Below are 18,340 nucleotides of genomic sequence, written 5' to 3'. Positions count from 1 at the left end.
GGGAGCAGAGCCAAGGGGCCACTGTGAGAGCGTGTGTGAGCAAGTAACCAAGGTGAGCTGCCTGAAGGAGGTGCCAGGCAAGCTGAGACCTGAAAGGTGGGAAGTCAGAAAGGGCAGGAGAAGAGGGTTCCCATGGGTCCTTGGCACCAGACTAAGGAGTGAATGCGTCAGAGCGCTCCTCTGTTGAGTTTCAGGTAAACCAGTGGGGGCCCCGGGAATGTTGGGGCCCCTACCCCACCTGCCAGCCCTGGCTGATAACAGCAAGGAGGCATGACTTCCCTTTTACCCTTTGTCCCCACTGTTCCCTGCTCCTCCCACACAGGTTGGGGTAGGCGGCAGGGCCTCTGGGAGGCTGGAGTTCTTCCCCTGTCTTGTCTGGGAGCTGGAGCACAGGGAGGAGAGGCCACTGGCCACTGTCACCCAGTCCTCTGGGCCATTGCCAGCCCGCCTGGCCTCCCTGGGCAGTGCTGCCAGGCTGGGGGCAAGTGGGACAGAATATTTGGTGTCTGGAATGTCCCAAGTGATGGCCATGGTGGTGGTTGGCGGACTGTCCCTCTCCTTATCAAACTCCTGGTTATTCGAAGCCTGGTTGGGTGTGGGTGGCCCCGTGTCTCGGGGGTACCAGACAGGGGTGAGGCCGTGGCCTGGGGCTAATTTCTGTTTGGTTCCTGGCTACCTGCCCACTCTCAGGGGCTGTGGAGTAGCTGTCCCCAAACCCAGTCCAGGGCTCTCCTGCCCACTGGCCAAGGGGAGTTGTCTGTGGGCCTGCTGGTGTGTGCTGTGTGTGTGTGCTTTGCGTGTGCATGTGTGAACAGGGCCAGCCCTGGCCCTCTGGGGTTACATGTGAGTCCCGGTGAGGGTGTCTGCAAGCCCACATGGGTGCAGGCAGGGGTGGAGCGGGTGCCTGAGAAGGTGGAGAGCCCTAGCCCATGCTCCCCCTCCCCGCTTGCAGGACGGACCCCTTCGAGGACACGCTGCGGCGGCTGCGGGAGGCCTTCGGCACGGGGCGGACACGGCCGGCAGGGTTCCGGGCTGCCCAGCTCAAGGGCCTGGGCCGCTTCCTGCAGGAGAACAAGCAGCTTCTGCAGGAGACGCTGGCGCGGGACCTGCGCAAGGTGACGGGTGGCTGGAGGCGGGCGGGGTGGGGAGGCTGGGACGGAGACATGGGGACAGCTGCCTCCTCTACAAAGTGGAACTAAAAGCCCATCCAACTCCACCCCTTTCTGGTGCCGTAACCCACTCTTCTGCATTCACCCATTCGTCCATTTCTTGATCCACTGGACTATATTTACTGAGCACCTACTATGCACCAGGTACTGTTCTGGGATTTGGGCGTGCAACAGAGAGTACAACGAAGTCCCTGTGCCTGGCAAGCTGGCCTTCTGTAAATAAATGATCGCGTAACATGCTGACGGTAACAGGTGCAGCGGAGAGACACTCCCGGTTGAAGCGGGTGAGAGAGGCCCAGGACCAGGTGCTATTTTATAATGGGGGTCAGGGAAGCTTCCTCTGAGAAGATGGCCTCTGAGCAGAGACGTAAAGGAGGAGGGGCAAGGAGCCACGCGGATACTGGGGGAAATGGCAGCAGGCACATAAGCAAAGGCCCTGAGGCAGGAGGAGCTTGGCATGTTTGTGCTTGAGGAGCAGCCAGGAGGCCAGCATGGCTGGAGAGGGGCCAGCAGAGATATACCAAAGATGAGCTCCATCCAGAGAGGTGGGTCACAGCATGCAGCGCCTCACAGACTGGAGGACGTCAGCTTCCCTTAGGACAGCGGGGATCGTGGCCTCTGTCCAAACCTTGGAGGCCCGGGGGCTCAGCCCTCCCAACTCCAGCAGCAGCCCTGGCAGGACTCCGAGAAGCACACTTTCTCGCAGGCAGCCCCCCAACTCCTCACTAAGAGGCCCTCTGCTTAGCTACCCCTGGGCAGCTGTCCCGGGTTCTCTGGAAAATGTCTCCTGTGCATGTTACAAAGGCCACACTTTGCAGACTCTCCCCTTCGTCCCACCAGCCCCTCTCCACCTGGAACCGCCAGGGCCAGGCCAGTGGCTCTTTACCAACTGGCAGGGTGCTGGTTATGTTGATATGTAACACCTGGGATGGGCCCACAATGCATGTTGGCTGCTGGCCAGTGCCTATGGTCACCTCCTGTCCCCAGGAGACAGCCACAGTGCCCTGTTGGCTTGTGCTCAACTTGTCTTGGTCCTAAACCCCAAGTATGTCCCCAGAAGGGTCTGGGACCTTTGGAGCCCCCATACGAGACTCCACATTGACCTCTGGGGTCCACTCCTTGCTGCTTGCTGTTTAGACCCCCGAGGGTCAGCCAGCCCACATGCTGCTCCCCCTTTTCCAGTGGGCCAGCCAGTTCCACTGAGGTCATGATAGAGACGCTGGCACCGGCAGGGCCAGGGGTCCCTCAGCAGCCTCCCTGGGACCCAGCCTACTCACAGGCACCCAGCCTAGTGCCTGCCCTGCCCCCGGAGCAGTCACAGACGTGGAGACGCGTGCCTGGCAGCGTCTGGAGTCACGGGTGAGGTGCATCCCCATTCCACGGGGGAGCAAGGCTGGCTGCAAAGGCTTGTCCTGAGCATATGGCCTCCTAGTAACACCTGTTCCCTTTCTCGGTGTCCCCAGACCTTCTCTTTGCCACTGTCATAGCCAGGTGACACCCAGGCCCCCTCATCAGCCTTTTCTGGAATTATCTGCTGTCTCATTTGTGAAACCAGGGCTCCCAACCATATTCTCCACGGGCCTCCGCATCACGAGGGGCTGCTTTGCCTCCTGTGGGAAGTGTCCCATTCCCTGGGACTGGTTGGGGGCCTGGCGCGCCTCTGCCACCGTCCGCCTGCTGGTCCGGCTGCCCTTCCACGGGAGACCTGAGCCAACTGTCTGTCTGGCTCCTTTCCTCTCTCTGGCTCAGGTTTTGTCCCGCATCCCCTTCCAGCTCCTCACAGCTCCAGGAGCTGGGCCCCCCAAAGGGAGCAGCAGCCCAGAAATGCCACCCAGGTCCCTCCCTCTGGCTTGCAACCCTCTCAGTATGTGGCACCTGCCCTGCCCTTCTCTGCATGAATCTTCTCATTGAACCCCAATGGGCCTTCCACGTAGGAGGCCACACTTGGTCAGCCCTAGAGGAAGCTCAGAGAGGGCACACAGCTCAGATGCAAAATGGCCTATTCTTCCCAAATCTCAGTGTCCAGCTGGGTCCAGACTGTCCCTTAAACCAGCCCAAACCTCACACACCAAAAGGGCCTAGCAGGTGCAGTGGTCAGGCCCAGCAGTGACCTGGGCAGGAGCTGGGCTGCGCACACAGGTGCGGGGAGCGCGCACAGGTGCGGGGAGCGCAGACAGGTGTGGGGAGCACGCAGGTGCGGGAAGCGCGCACAGGTGTGGGGAGCATACAGGTGCGGGGAAAGTGTGCTTGAAACAGGCTTCACTCCCAGCAGTGCCAGTAGGTATGGCTTCTGCCCCCTCTAAGGCCCCAGCACCCTTCCCCTCAGGGCTCAGCTCTGGCCCTGGCCTTGCCACTGGCCTGCTGAGTTGACCCTGAGCAGAGCATTCCCTTTCTGGGCTTTGGTTCACCCTCAGAACCATCCTGGCACCCCTTAGACCACTGCCCTCTCCTCTAGCAGGGGAGAGTTTGCACTGTGATGACCAAGTGTCAGGCGTTAGGACAGCCTAGTGTCCCTGACCATGGGGCTCATGCTGCCCACAGCCTGTGGGCTGGGTCTCTTCCCCCTGGTGGGGGTGGGACAGCCCCATGGGGTCAGAGATCAGGACGACGTCCCCATTGATGGTTGTCTCCTCCCTCCTGCCCTGGAAATCTGACTGTGATGCCTGGCCCCCGTGTCCTCTGCAGACTGGTATCCACAGAGCAGGCCGCAATGGAACACACAGACCATCGTGTTAAAACCTGAGTTAGATCCTGTCCCTTCTCTACTGGACAGTCCTCACCCTGGCTGCCCGGCCCCGTCACTTCGCCCACTCTGCTCCTGGCTAATCGGGAGCACAGCAAGCCTGTGCCCACCTCAGGGCCTTTGCACATGCTGTGCCCTCTGCCTAGAATGTTCTGCCTCTGGATACTCATGGGCTCCCTACCTTTCTTCATTGCTCAGTTGTAACCTCCTCCCAGAGGCAGGCACTGAGCCTCCTGCATAAAATGGAGCAAACACATATACATACGTGCACACATCCACACACTCTAACACACATCACTCACCCATGCACTTGTTCACAGCTGTATGCACACACGGACACACACTCCGGCAGCCTCTGCCTCCCTTACCCTGCTCATCTTTCCATTGCACTGTCCCATCCTAACGTAGTAGCCTGTGTTCCCATCACCACGTTGACTGTCCCCCTGCAATGGCAGCTCTGTGGGACAGGCTTTCTGTCTGTTCCGGCCACTGCTGCATCCCTGGCTCAAGAACAGCACCTGCTCAGTGCAAGCACTCACTGAACGTGGAGAGACTGGATGAATGGGAAAATAAGAGCAGGCCTTGCCTAGCGGAGGCTGTGTCCTGCCCAGCCCTCTGGCCACCTGCTGACCCTGGTCCTGGGGCCACGCCCTGCTCCTGTTCCTCCCCTGCAGTCGGTGTTCGAGTCGGAGATGTCTGAGATCAGCATCAGCCAAGCCGAGATTGACTTGGCCCTCAGGAACCTGAAGGCCTGGATGAAGGATGAGAAAGTACCCAAGAACCTGGTGAGCGGGCTTGGGGTGAGCAGGCAGGTGGGCTTCTGGGTGGAGGGCTCCCCACTGGGCACCCCCTGGGGTGGAGGGTGGTGCTGAGGGACTGGGGTCTCAGCCCCTCACTTCTCACTGTGACGCTGGCCCCCCACCCTTCCTGCACAGGCCACGCAGCTGGACTCCGCCTTCATCCGCAAGGAGCCCTTCGGCCTGGTGCTCATCATCGCCCCCTGGAACTACCCCCTGAACCTGACCCTGGTGCCCCTGGTGGGCGCCCTCGCAGCAGGTGAGAGCCAAGCCTCCACCTTCCACCCGTCCCCTTGTCCCCTCCCTGGTGACCTCTCGGACCCCGCAGAGCCAGGGAGGAGCAGGGCGCTGGCCCCAGGTAGCTGAGAAAGTCCCGCTGGCATCTGGCTCGCCATCCCCAGGCTGTGTGGCCTTGGGCGACTTCCTGTCCCCTCTCTGAGCCAGACTCTTCACCTGAAGGTGGAGTGAGGCCCACCCCTGGCCTGCAGGTGTGAGAAGTGAATGGAGACCGGGAGTGGCTACCCCCTCCCAGCTCTCGCCTGCCCTGCCACCCTGCAGGGAACTGCGTGGTGCTGAAGCCCTCCGAGATCAGCAAGAACACAGAGAAGGTCCTGGTGGAGCAGCTGCCGCGGTACCTGGACCAGGTGAGCAGAGGCAGGCGCACCCCCCACCCCCCCGGGCTGGGTGGGGCCTCAGTTCTGGCCTCACTCCGGCCTCCTGTGCCCTGCAGGCCACGGCCAAGCCACCGCCCCTCCTAGTAAAACAGGCAGGCGGCAGCCACAGCCATGCCCTGAGAAGCCTGTCTTCGAGGTCCCCGTCTGTCTTCCGGGGGGCCCTGCTCCCCCAGCCACAGCCTCAGCCCTCCCACCAACCCTGCCAGACCTTAACCCCCGCTCCCCACTTCATCCCCACCCAGACCACCTAGAGCCCTGGCAGCCCCGGGTCAGGCCAGGCAGGGGGGAGCAGTCCCAGGCAGGCCGGGGTCCCAGGGGGTGCCCTCCACCTATCCCTCCACCTGTCCCCCCATGCAGAGCTGCTTTGCCGTGGTGACGGGCGGGCCTGAGGAGATGGGGCAGCTGCTGGAACACAAGTTCGACTACATCTTCTTCACTGGTGTGCGGCCCACTGCGGCCAGAGGCGGGGGTCCGGAGGCTGGGGTCGGGCGGCTGGGGTCAGGGGGCTGGGGTGGGGGGCGTGCGGTGGGGACAGGGCAGAAATCCTCATGGACCCGGAGATATTTGCAAAGACAGGAGGAGCTGAGGGAGGAGCCGGGACCATGGGGAGGGAGCAGGTGGTGCCAGGAAAGGAGAAGGGACTGAGTTTTAGGCTCCCCGGGCAGGGGGAGCCAGGGAGAAAGGCCAGGGTCTCCGCACAGAACTGGCTGCATGGGGGGACCTGGGCCAGGTGTGGGCAGCAGCATCTCAAGGCCCTGGTGAGTAGGGGGTTGGGGGTGCAGACTTTAGGTCAGGGGAAACTGAGTGAACCGTGATACCCAGGAGATCAACCCAGAGGAGAGGTGGGGACAAGCCGGGGGTGGTAGGGGAGGTGAAGGTGGCAGGGCTGCCAGGTGAGGGCAGAGAGGGGAGACCCAAATGTCCGAGGCTACAGCTGGACTCCAGCCTCAGCCTCAGGTGACAGCGGTCGCTGAAGTTTCTCGAGGAGCACAGAGAAGTGGCGGGGTGCTGGGCACGTGGGTGAGTCTCCTGCAGGGCTGAGCCGGGGCTCAGAGGCAGGAAGGGGGCGGGGACATGCATGAGGGCCTGCTGGTGTAGTGACTGGCACCCTCCTGACTCACCACGTACCCGGGGAGACCCAGGCAGGAAGGGAACCCCCTCCAAGGAGTCCCAGTCCCCAGGCCGAGGCCATCCCACTGGGTCCAGGTGAGTGCAGGTCACTCTGGTTTTTTCCCAAATGCAGGGAGCCCTCGCGTCGGCAAGATTGTCATGGCCGCAGCCGCCCAGCACCTAACGCCCGTCACACTGGAGCTGGGGGGCAAGAACCCCTGCTACGTGGATGACGACTGCGACCCCCAGACCGTGGCCAACCGTGTGGCCTTCTTCCGCTGCTTCAACACCGGCCAGACCTGCGTGGCCCCCGACTACGTCCTGTGCAGCCCCGAAATGCAGCAGCGGCTGGTGCCCGCCCTGCAGAGCGCCATCACCCGGTTCTACGGCGAAGACCCCAGGAACTCCCCAGACCTGGGCCGCATCATCAGTGAGAAGCATTTCCAGCGGCTCCAGGGCCTGCTGGGCTGTGGCCGTGTGGCCATCGGGGGCCAGAGTGACAGAAATGACCGCTACATCGGTGAGTCCCACTCTCCTGACCACGGGACCCCCTGGCTAAGGCCCTTCCACGCTGGAGGCCACAGCTGGGCTGAATCTGGGCCCGAGGTCCCCACGGCCCCACTGGTGGAGCCCAGCCCGGTCCGTGGCTCTGGTGCCACGAGTCCATGACACTAATGCCATACGTCACCGTGGTCTGAGCCTGTGACCCCAGGACTCCAAGCCCTGGCCTCTCTGAGCTGGGCTCCCTGCGTCCCGGGCCACCCGAGGGCTCAGAGTCCCGACTCCCATCCCACATCCGCTGCTCCACGGGCTGGGACCCCGTGAGCCCACGGTTCCCGCCCCGAGCACCCGCCGGCTGTCCTTACAAAGCGGCCCCGGCCTCTGGGCCACATGACTCAGTGGTGCCACTGCTGCTCCAACGGGCTGGGACCTGCGACCTTGGGCTCCGGGGGTCTGAGACCCATCACCTCGTGGCTGTAAGACCGAGGCTGGGGGTTGTCTGGGCCCTGGTTCCCGGTCGCTTCTCGGGGGGCCGTGGGGAGACTCTCTTCCCTAGAACACCCCAAGCCTGGAGCCCCGGGTCCCTGGGCCCGGCCCGAGGCCCCATGCCTGGGGCTGAGCCGTCCCCGTGCCCGGGCAGCCCCCACGGTGCTGGTGGACGTGCGGGAGGAGGAGCCGGTGATGCAGGAGGAGATCTTTGGGCCCATCCTGCCCATCGTGAACGTGAGGAGCCTGGACGAGGCCATCGAGTTCATCAACCGTCGGGAGAAGCCGCTGGCCCTGTACGCGTTCTCCAACAGCAGCCAGGTGGGGCTCGGTGGGCCGGGACAGGGGCGGGGTCAGGTGCCAGCCATCAACCAAGGGACTGGAGGGACGCCGGGGGTCCTGGTCCGTCTGGGCAGTCACAGGAGTCTCTGAATGGTGGCAATCTTGGTTCTGCCTGTTCTGTCTCCCGGGAGTGGCTGGCCTCCCTCCCCTGCTCTCTGGGCCGCCCTCATGTGGGTCCTTAGTGGGCAGCTCCCAGGACTTCCTCCGATGCCCAGTGTCCTCCTCAGTCTGCCCTGCCTCCATCTCCGCCCAGTGGCTGCGGTGTCCCCTTTGAGTGTTTGCCTCCTGGAAGGCACACACATGGGGTGGGGTGGGGAGGGTGGATGACTGGAACACACAGGCCAAGCATGAGCTATGGTCCCCCACCCCACCCCATGGCCTCCTCTCTGCTCAAGTCCCCAGGGGTGGCCTGGAGCCTCAGGGGCAGGTGTCCCAGCTCAGGACACACCTCACCCTCTCACCCAGGTTTCATGAGATCCCTCACAGACTAGGGGATTTTTTTTATTTTTTAAAGATTTTCTTTATTTTTAAAAAGAGAGGGAAGGAGAAAGAGAGGGAGAGAAACATCCATGTGTGGTTGCCTCTTGACTGTCCCCAACCCGGGACCTGGCCCGCAACCCAGGCCTGTGCCCTGACTGGGAATTGAACCGGTGATGCTTTGGTTTGCAGGCTGGTGCTCAATCCATTGAGCCACATCAGCCAGGGCTAGGCGACACTTTTTTAATGAACTTTTGATTCTGGGATAACTAGATTTACAGAAAAGTTACAGAGATAGCCCAGGGACCATAGACCCACACCCGTTCCTGTCATCATAGGCCCGTACTTACACTGGTCAGAACTACGAAGCTGACATTGGCACATGCTGTAAACTAGACTTGATTCAGATTTGGCCTGCTTTTCTTTCTGCCCCAGGACGCCAGCCAGGGTCCCACGCATTTAGCGGTCACGGCTCCTCTGGCCGGAGCTGCTGTGTCTGAGCCCTGCCCCCCCTGTTTGGTCCACACGGTGCCTCAGGCCCATCTTGCGCGTTCTGAGCCCAACCCTGCGCTCAGCCGTCCCTCCGGCAGCCCCCGTTCACCTGGATCGTGCTCACTTTAGAAAGCACAACACAGGGTTTTGGGAAAGGGAATCACCTGGCACAGTGGCTTTTCTGACTGCCCAGCCCTGGTCCCAGGGCACAGGGACACCTAAGACGTGTCTCACCCCAGGCAACTTGCCCTGACGCCCCTCAAAGCACTGGAGCTTCCCACTCCATCTCCTGTGGCCATGACTGCTGTCTCGCTGACCTCCGAGCCCACTGATGGGGGCTCCACCTTGCCCACACCCGATAAGCCCTGACTCAGCCATCACCAAGAGTCACACATTGTAACTAAATATAATGACAACTTCATGTCAATTAATCCTTTTCCCTCTCATTCTTCAAATAAACCTTTATGAAGAAAAGGTCTTCATAAAGTCAAGCAAAGGCTAAGTTCATGTTTCTAAAATACCAGTCTAACCACGGATCACACAGCCCTACCCCAACTCCCACTGCCCTGTCCCTTCACTCTGCCTGGGGGCCCCCTTTCTCCTCCCGGCCTGAGTGACTCCCGCCCCCCTCGAGACTCAGCAGGTACCTCACATGTCTTTCCTTGGACGCCTCCCTGACTCACACCTCCCCCCACACTCATGTCCCCAGACACTGTGTTTCCACCTCCCCTTCGGGCCTGAGTCTGTCCCCAGCACCCTGCACACAAGAGTAGATGCTCAGGAAACCTGGGCTGACTTGGGAGTTTGGTGGCAGGCCGCTATACCACAACGCCCCCCCACCAACCTGTCCCACCACCTCCTTCAGCTCACATGGGTGGGCTCAGACCCTTCCTGGGGCCCTGAGGGTGCTGGACAGAACCCCTGGGACCCGGGGGCAGCTGGCTGGCTTCCTGCGGCCCAGCCACTCAGCCTCTCGCTGCTGCTTCTCAGGTGGTCAAGCAGGTGCTGCACCGGACCAGCAGCGGGGGCTTCTGTGGGAACGACGGCTTCATGCACCTGACCCTGGCCAGCCTGCCTTTCGGAGGAGTGGGTGAGTACCCCGGCAGGGCCCGGCGTCCTTCCCGCCTGTGACTGACGACACCTCCGCGCCTCCATCCTGCTCCCTTCCAGACCTGCCTCTGCACTGACATATGTAGGTGGGGGTCTGTCTGGGAGTGAATCTGACTGTACTGCTCCCAGTGAAAACCTCCCAGGGCTCCCAGGCCCCTTGGGATCAGGCCAGGCCCCTGACTCACAGCTCCTGGAGGCCGGCCCTCCCTGATCTGGCCTCCTCTCCTGCTTCCCTGCCTGCTGCCCCAGCCACACTTTGCTCTGCCCAGGTCCTAACAAGCCACAGGTCAAGCACCTCCAAGGGTCTCTTAAGTTTTGCCTAAGTTTGGGTCCCTCTTTCCACACCCTCCCTCTTCATCTGGTCAACTCCACATCCCTCCAGCCTTACTCCAGGAAGCCCTCCCTGATTGCCCACAACTCCACCAGGCTGGGTCCCCTGGACTTTTCAGTGCAGAAGCTGCCTCATCCTTGACCACCTCCCTACTTAGACACTGAGGACTCATAACAACACAGCGCTTACCGTGTCCATGGGTCTGAACACTTGCCAAGTCCCCCCCAACCCTAGGAGGTGGGTGCCACTGTCACCCCATGTCACCAAGGAGACCAAAGTCACCTCCCAAGGTGACACAGCTAGTTCAGAGCTGAGATTCAATCCCATGCAGTCGCTCCAGAATCCACATTCTTGACCACGGTCTACCTGTCTTAAGACCTCACATGGTACCTGGTGTCCCCAACGTTTACTGAGAGGGTGCCAGGCTCAGGGCTAAGCCCTTTCCCCAATCTCTTATGACGAGCCAGCCCACTTTACAGACGGGGAAACCGAGGCTTAAAGCGGTGAAGGAGCCCACCCGGGTCCCACCGTGTGACTAGCAGGACCCACATCTGCCTGACGTCACCTCAACCGGCCACGGAAGGCCCGACTGCCATGTTCTCTGCCACCGCACAGGTGCCAGCGGCATGGGCAGCTACCATGGCGAGTTCTCCTTCGACACCTTCTCCCACCACCGCGCCTGCCTGCTGCGCCGCCCCGGGATGGAGAAGATTTACTCCGTGCGCTACCCGCCCTACTCCCTGCGCAACCTGAGGGTGCTGCTGGCGGCCATGGAGGCCCGCGGCTGCAGCTGCACGCTGCTCTGAGCCCGCCCCCGCCCTCGGGCGCCAAGTGGCCCTCCCGGCTCAGGTCTGAGTCCTGCGCTGTCTCCTGTGGCGGGCGGAGAGGCGGCCTAGGGTCCAGGGCACCAGGAGGAGAGGCCTGCCGAGGCCACAGCCCAGCCCAGCGCTTGCCCTCCTCCCTCTTGGGGCTTCCCTAGTCTGGCCCTCAGCTGCCCCCTAACTGCGACGGGCTAAAGTGAGGGAGTGTGCGACAGCTCCACTAGCCACGTGGGTCCTGGGCAGACACGGGCACCTGAGCCGCCCTCTTCCTGTGGGAAGCGCAGCAGAGGAGGCGGTGACAGCTGGTCCCGGCCACATCGTGGACCTGTTGTGACCTGGGCCATCCCTGTCCTGAACTGCTCCCCGTCCCCCATCTGTACGATGCAGATGACTAACAATTGGTATCTCTGAGATGGCTGTGAGATTAAATTCAGGAGCTTAATAAATACGAGTCCCTGACCCCGAGCTCCAGACATCCTGTCTCGTGTAAGTGGGATGAGGCCGCTTCCCTCTTCTCTCCCTGCAGGTCAGGCGGAGCCGCCTGCAGCAGGCTCTCCCTTCCCTTCAGCTCAGGCTTCTCAAGAGCTCTGACCACAATCCTGTCCCCCAAGCGCCAGCCCTGGGTGCTTTGCCCACACCACGTCCCACACCTATTTATTCCCTGTCCGGCCCATCCTCTTGGGCCGCGAGGCCACGGAACGGCCCCCCATACACGCATCCACAAAGCCCCACTCACCAGCCTCCTGCTCAGCACCCCTTCGCATCTCCCAAGTGCCACCATTCCGTAAGGCCTGATGACTTATGACACCACGCAGCCTGCCTGATCTGCACATTAATCACTACGTTCAGGGCCATCCACAACTCGCCCTCTCCCCCCAGGCGCGGGCCTTCCCCTCCGCACACCCGCTGATCTGCCCGAAGCTCACGGGATTGTGCCGCCCTGGGCCTGAAACCCCGCAGAGGCTCCCCGTGGTCCGCCAGTCAGGGCCGCTGACCGTCCTTGGGAAGCTCTGCCACGCCCCGTGCCCGCACACTTGGCTTGTCCTTGTCTTCTTCTAATGCACGTGACACGTCCTTTTTGGGAGGATCTCCGCCCTTCCTGTCCTGCTCGACTCCTCCCCGCCTTCCGCCGCAACATCACTTCCTCCAAAGCCTTCCCCATCACCTCCCACTCTCCACGCCCCCAAGCAGGAAGCCTCAGGGGACTTCTCAGCGTCTGCAGCCTCCGGTGTCCCTCTGCCACACGAGTCACTGAGAGGATCACGGATTTGGAGACTGATGAGGGCCGGGGCTCCCGAGTCATAAAGACCCAGGTGCGGTTCACGAAGCTGCACTTCTCAGCTCTATGGCTTAGGCAGTTAAACCAGTCCGTGCCTCAGTTTCCCCACCGGTAAAGCGAGCATAACCGTTCCTCCACCCAGGGCTGCTGTAAGGATTAAATAAGGGCGCCTGCGTGAAGGGTTAGCGTAAAGTAGGCGCGGCTCCGGGACGGCATTACAGCCAGGCGCGACTGTCAACACCCGCGGGGGCCGAGCCGCAGCAGCTTCCTAAGCCACGCCCCGGACGTCCCGCCTCCAGTGTCTCGGAGCCCTCGTGATTGGCCTCTCCAATCCAACATGGTAGCTCCCTACACAACTTCAAGCACCTGCTATTCCCTAGCCAATCGGAGGAAAGATGTTTCTGCATTTCCACCACCCCCCCTTGGTTGTGCCACTAGCCAATCAGATTACACCATGAAGAGTCAACGCAGACAAGGCGAAGCCAGCCGGTCCAATGGCAGCGTCCCAAGGTGCAGGCTCCGCCTCTCGGCGGACAGGCCGCTCAGCAGGGGACAGGAGCAGCAACCCTTCAAGGTGGGTGTTCCAGGCTCGGCTGCTGCGGCCGGGCTTGGGCGGCGCGGCTTCGGGAGCGAGTGTGGTGGCCCCGTTGGTCTTGCTGGCTCTGCGCCCGCGCCTCATCTGCGCCCGCTCGGGACCCGCGCTCCCCGTGCCCTTCAGCGTGCAGCAGACGGACAGCGACGCTGGCATCTTCAAGGCGCCTGCGCCGCTTGCGTCCTTGAGGTCAGAGGTCATGGGGAAGGTCGAAGAAGGAGTTGGTTTGGGCTCCTGGCACTCAAGTCAGTGGCCAAAAGAAATGGACCCGTTCGAGGTCACAGGGGAGGGGAGGGGCGCTCTTGCGCTGCGGGTAAATGCCCGGCTCTGGGCTAAACCCTTGGCATGTGGGAACTCCGTTCGTTCTCATGACGCCCCCATTTCTCATGTGAGAAAACAGGCCTCACCTGCCCAAGGTACCTGGGCAGCCTGAGAGACAGTTCCAGAAGGGCCTTGACGCTGGGGAAATCCGATCTCGAGGACTATTTAAGTTTCTAGAGGGTTTCCAGCAGGGGAGTCCCGGGGTGGGGGGGTAAAGGGAGGGGCCTGGCCTGGGCTCAGGTCCTGGTCCCAACGCCCTGGTGTGCGGCTTCCGACAAGTCACGCCGAGCTGCAGCTTCTCATCAGTGCGGCTCTGGTGCCGCCCTCCTTAGGCTGCGTGACCGTGCGCGTGGCCGCCCACGCGGCCTGGTGCGGGGAGCTCGCGGTCAGTTCTGGTGGCCCCTGGCCGTGCTGTTGGGGTCGGATCTGAGGATGAACAGGAGGGAGAGACGGGAGGCAGGAGCACTGGTGGGGAAGGGAGGAGGGATGCATTTTAAAGATTTCTTAAGAGGTAAGGTAGATGGAACTCGGGATCTCTCTCAGGCTGGGCTGAGTTGGGTTGGAGCGCTGGGAGGTACCACCCCGGGGACAAGAAGGCCATCTGCGCCCCCGACAGGAATGGGGTTAAAGGGGGGACAAGATGACACAGCGGCCCCTTCAGAGCTGGAGTTCCTAGGGGGCCAGGTCTGGGACCCACCACACCTCCCTTCCTTTCCACGCCCACAGATGCGCTGCCTGCCCACTCCCGCGCTGCTTGGGGCCCTGGCCCAGGCTGTACGTGCAGGTAGGACCAAGGGAACCTTTCCTGGGTGCAGGGGACCCAGTGCCCCAGCCTGAGGCCCCAGCTGCACAGCATAACCCCTTTCCTTGCAGGGCGTCCCAGTGCTCGGAGCCTCCATGGCAGCGCAGTGGTGGCCACCTACAGTGAGTCCCGGGCTTCCTGATCAGGGTCCTGCCAGAGGCCGGGGAGGAGGCCTGGCATTGCCACGGTCTTTCGCTCTCTGAGCCTCAGTTTCCACTGTAAAACGAGGATGACGATCAAGATTGAATATGACTCACGGGACCAGAGTCTGACACTGCAGGGGGTGGGGGGCCTTCCCCGTGGCTACACAGTGTACTCTCAGTGCCCCTTCACCAGGGCCCCAATACCCAGGCCCCTTCCTGTACCCCCCAACTCCTGGGTTCAGACGGCCACAGAGGCACAGGGAGAAGTGAGCAAGGCCTCCCCAGGGCCAGAGGCCCAGCTTGGGGAGCTTTGGTGAATGAACAAGCCCCTGGGTTAGAGGAGCAGCCATTGCACCTGCCAAAAGCGTGGGACGTCACCTCCCTGAACTGCATTCTGGGGGTTGGGTGAGACCGTGAGACCCCCAGCCACAGCCTTTCTGCCTGCCTCCCGTGCAGAGTACGTGAACTTGCAGGAGCCCTCGATGGACATGAAGTCAGTGACCGACCGGGCGGCTCAAACCCTGCTGTGGACGGAGCTCATCCGAGGTGGGCCTTTTGGGGAGGGCCAGACAGGCCTGGGGGGGGGCACTGAAGGTCAGGGGTGAAGAGCCCCACCCACCATGCCCATGCTGCCCACAGGGCTGGGCATGACCCTGAGCTACCTGTTCCGGGAGCCAGCCACCATCAACTACCCGTTTGAGAAGGGTCCGCTGAGCCCGCGCTTCCGTGGGGAGCACGCCCTGCGCCGTTACCCGTCCGGGGAGGAGCGCTGCATCGCCTGCAAGCTTTGTGAGGCTGTCTGCCCCGCCCAGGTGAGCCCTGACCCCCTGGCCGCCACCCGGCCCCTGCCACTGGGAGAGGGGGGCTGCAGCCTGCTGCCGAAGGGGCGCAGGGCAGCCGTGGCCCGAACGCTGGCCCCCCCACTGGTTGTGGAAACTCCCGTTCCCTCCCCGAGCCACTTCCTCCGGCGGGTGGGAACCAGGAGGCCCTGTCGCTGGGACCAGCTCAGTCGTGAGTCAGCAGGGTCAGCTTCTAACTCTGAGCACACCATGTGACGGCAGTGGGTCCTGCCCTTGGGGGTCTGCTCAGGGATGTGACATTCAGGCCCGTGAGTCACAGGGTGGCAGCCAAGGGTCTCCCTTTTTTATCAGACGCAGCAGCAGTTTCAGGCTCTCTGCCTGTGTGCCTGTCAAAGGGACAGACCCAAGGACACACACCACAGCCGAAGCCCTCACTGTCCCTGGTTGCTGCTCCCTTGAACCCCAAGTTTGGTTCTATTGGAAGGTCCCTCATGGGCCGCCGAAGGCAGGGCCTGTTAGTGTAGAAACAGAAAGACATGGTCGTGGCGGGCAGACCCGTGGTGTGCCCAGCAGTAGTCCCAGCTGGCACGGCGAGCCCCTCCCAGTGGTTGCTCCAGGGCCATGACTCACGATGGTTCCTTTCTGAGTCCTAGCTTGTCTCCTGGCCCGCTCCCAGGCTCCCTGGGCCACAGGCGGTGGCCTCGATGTCCTCAGCCAGCCACCGACCTGGGGCATGTAGGACAGCCCCAACAGTGATGGCTCCCAGGTGGTGAGTGCCATCCACGGACCAGGCGCTGTGCCAGGCTCATGACTTATCTCACTACGACGCTGGGAAGTCGAGATGATCGTCCCCATTTTAATAGATGAGGACACTGAGGCACACAGAGATGAGGCCCCAGCCACAGGCCCTGCTGTGCGTGGGAGCTGTGAGGGCCTTTGCCACAGCCCTTTGAAGGCCCTCCCGGCAGTGGGAGGCCCCAAGCCGCCGTCCCCCGGCTGGCCCAGGGCTGCACCCGGGAACTGAGAGTGGAGGACTGGCCTTCGAGGCTGGGCTCTGCCCCTCACTTGCTGTGTGGCTTTAGGAAGCCCCTCAACCTTCTGAGTCTTTTTCTCATCTTTCAAATGGGGAAAACGAGACATAAGTGGGAGGGTTGTTCAACATACCAACAGCAGTGACAACACCTGCCACAGGCCGTGACCCCTCAGAGCTCAGGTGCTGCAGCAGACAAAGCAGGCGACAGCCCCTTATGTTCTCGAGAAAAGAAGCGAACGGGGAAAATGTCACCGAGATAGAGTGGGGCGGGGGGTGCCTGTTGGGAGAGGAGCCAGGATAGGCGGGGCTGGGCTGACACTGGTGACAGAGTGTCTGCTGTGTAGTGCCCCGGGGCATGAGCCCCCAGAAGGACGTGGGCAGACTTGGGGGTGGGGGTGACAGTGCGGGCTGAGCCAGGACTGGGCGCCGCTCCGCAGGCCATCACCATCGAGGCTGAGCCGCGGGCCGATGGCAGCCGCCGGACCACCCGCTACGACATTGACATGACCAAGTGCATCTACTGCGGCTTCTGCCAGGAGGCCTGCCCCGTGGATGCCATTGTCGAGGTGCGTGTGCCCTGGGCTGGGGGGGCGGGGCAGAGGCTCCTTGGGAGGGGCCTGACACGGCTGGGCCTGTGCCCCCACCCACAGGGCCCCAACTTTGAGTTCTCCACGGAGACGCACGAGGAGCTGCTGTACAACAAGGAGAAGCTGCTGAACAACGGGGACAAGTGGGAGGCGGAGATCGCCGCCAACATCCAGGCGGACTACCTGTACCGGTGACGCCCAGCCCGCCTGCCTGCAGCCCTGCAGCCCCGCAGCCCCCGCAGCCCCGCAGCCCCCGCAGCCCCGCAGCCCAATAAAGGAGCTCTGACCTCCCCACCGCCTCTGTCATGAATCCACTGTCCAAGCCGGGTGGCCGCAGCCTGACCGTGGCCTGTGTGCTCCTCCAGGTCCCTCAGTGGGCCCAGCAGAGCCAGCCGAGCTGGCCCAGCCTTCCTGTAGGACTCTGGGACCCGTCCGGCCCCTCCTGGGGTGAGCTCCAGCTCACAGCACCCTGTAAGCCACACTTCTCTTCAGATGTTTTCCACGGGGCTCGGCAGGCTGGCCGCCAGCTCCGGTCTGCTGTTCCCATAATCCTGGGTGTCCACAGGTGGCGGCCTGGGCCTGCCCTCTCCTGAGGGCTACCCACAACCAGAACCCTAGGGACGTAGAGCTGCCCAAGGCCTCTGGCAGAAGCACATCAATGGCAGAGACTCGGAACAGCCAGCTCATCCTTGCTGAAGGTTGGGGGAGGTCTGCTCTGGGGATGACAGTCATGAGATGGTGACACAGGCCCTGCTGCCCCTGAGCTGGCCTCGCCTTGCTCCAGCCACATCCCCTTTCCTCCCCAAGTTCCCCAGACCAGCTGCTGCTTGGGTTCTCAGGACTTCCTGCTCTGATTGCAGCAACGTGGTGTGGTGCCTTCTGGGGTCACGCTCAAGCCCAGTGCCCGTGGAATAGCCAGAATGAGCCCCCTTGAGGTTCGTGCTAAGCACCAAAAGGACTTCAGTATATTCCCAGCCAAAGGGAAACTGGCTCAGAGAGATCAAGCGACTTGCTCAGGGTCGCCGAGCCTCTATCCAGTGAAAAACCTAACGCTGGTCTGCGAGCTGTGTCCCTCCTCCATCATTTCCAAATGTACTTTTTACAAAACATTTAATTTCTCAAGATGCTTCTTGGGGAAGAAGTGGGGAGGGGGTTCTGTGGACCGGTAAGTGTGGGAAATTCTCCAGGTGCTCTGCTCAAGGACAGGCACAGCTTGTTGACACAGTCAAGGCTCTGATAAGGCCTGCAGCAAAGCAACCCAGCCTTTCCCCAGCTCATTCCCAGGTAGCCCGTTAGCCCAGGTCACTGCTGACCCCTGGGCCAGGCTGGACCCCACCACTGGCCGAGGTTTGGGGGGCATGTGCAGCCCAGGGCACAGAAGTGGGAAGTCAGTGCAGGACCCGGAGCCCAGGAAGCATCTGCTAGTCCCAGCGGCGGGAGTGGTGCAGACCGAGGCAGTGGCAGGAGGCAGGCTTACAGACCCAAAATTGCTTCTCACCAGACAACCAGCCTCAGGGAACTGGCACGGAGCCTAAATGAGTAGACGTAAAACGAATAGTTAAACGGATCGGACTACACCTCTCTCCTGAAGTGATGCTTCCCCTTCCTGGGAGTGTTTTTCTGTGCCAGGACTGCAGCTTTAGGGTGCCCCTGCACCGAGCAGTGCTGACCCGAGACCCCCTGCCCCGCACTCTGGGCTCAGTTTGGTTGTGTTTGAAGGGCCCCTCTGG

General features: G+C 62.1%; 2 protein-coding genes across 4 annotated transcripts; both read left to right on the top strand.

Annotated features, from left to right (window-relative positions):
* Nucleotides 1–955: 955 nt before the first annotated feature.
* On the top strand, nucleotides 956–11,518 carry ALDH3B1 (aldehyde dehydrogenase 3 family member B1). Its single transcript, XM_090257550.1, has 9 exons — nucleotides 956–1,115; nucleotides 4,587–4,697; nucleotides 4,848–4,968; nucleotides 5,268–5,353; nucleotides 5,741–5,822; nucleotides 6,627–7,013; nucleotides 7,635–7,801; nucleotides 9,782–9,881; nucleotides 10,848–11,518. The coding sequence occupies exons 2-9, from the start codon at nucleotides 4,605–4,607 to the stop codon at nucleotides 11,036–11,038; spliced, it is 1,227 nt and encodes a 408-aa protein (XP_090113676.1). The 5' UTR covers nucleotides 956–1,115; nucleotides 4,587–4,604; the 3' UTR covers nucleotides 11,039–11,518.
* A 1,253-nt stretch (nucleotides 11,519–12,771) lies between these two features.
* Nucleotides 12,772–16,904, top strand: NDUFS8 (NADH:ubiquinone oxidoreductase core subunit S8). Of its 3 annotated transcripts, none has more exons than XM_090257526.1 (7): nucleotides 12,772–12,906; nucleotides 13,972–14,029; nucleotides 14,119–14,169; nucleotides 14,647–14,736; nucleotides 14,830–15,002; nucleotides 16,461–16,589; nucleotides 16,674–16,904. In XM_090257526.1, exons 1-7 carry the CDS (start codon nucleotides 12,787–12,789, stop codon nucleotides 16,803–16,805), a joined length of 753 nt encoding a protein of 250 aa, XP_090113652.1. In that variant the 5' UTR covers nucleotides 12,772–12,786; the 3' UTR covers nucleotides 16,806–16,904. The 3 variants fall into 3 exon arrangements, with proteins under 3 accessions (XP_090113652.1, XP_090113660.1, XP_090113667.1); XM_090257534.1 differs by lacking the exon at nucleotides 12,772–12,906 and adding an exon at nucleotides 12,913–13,113; XM_090257541.1 differs by lacking the exon at nucleotides 12,772–12,906 and adding an exon at nucleotides 13,113–13,169.
* Nucleotides 16,905–18,340: the final 1,436 nt, after the last annotated feature.

This window comes from Furipterus horrens, unplaced genomic scaffold, assembly GCF_987537825.1.
Source record: "Furipterus horrens unplaced genomic scaffold, mFurHor1.1.pri manual_scaffold_2, whole genome shotgun sequence".
Taxonomy (NCBI): Eukaryota; Metazoa; Chordata; class Mammalia; order Chiroptera; family Furipteridae; genus Furipterus; species Furipterus horrens.
The sequence above is the reverse complement of the archived record's forward strand: the minus strand, read 5'-3'. Positions and strand labels throughout refer to the sequence as shown.

Coding starts and splice junctions, on each gene's coding strand:
- ALDH3B1 (XM_090257550.1), top strand. CDS start 4,605: ATGTCTGAGATCAGCATCAGCCAAGCCGAGATTGACTTGGCCCTCAGG. Junction 5,354..5,740: donor TGCCGCGGTACCTGGACCAG/GTGAGCAGAGGC, acceptor CCCCCCATGCAG/AGCTGCTTTGCCGTGGTGAC. Junction 5,823..6,626: donor CGACTACATCTTCTTCACTG/GTGTGCGGCCCA, acceptor TCCCAAATGCAG/GGAGCCCTCGCGTCGGCAAG.
- NDUFS8 (XM_090257526.1), top strand. CDS start 12,787: ATGAAGAGTCAACGCAGACAAGGCGAAGCCAGCCGGTCCAATGGCAGC. Junction 14,170..14,646: donor CGCAGTGGTGGCCACCTACA/GTGAGTCCCGGG, acceptor CCTCCCGTGCAG/AGTACGTGAACTTGCAGGAG. Junction 16,590..16,673: donor CCGTGGATGCCATTGTCGAG/GTGCGTGTGCCC, acceptor CCCCACCCACAG/GGCCCCAACTTTGAGTTCTC.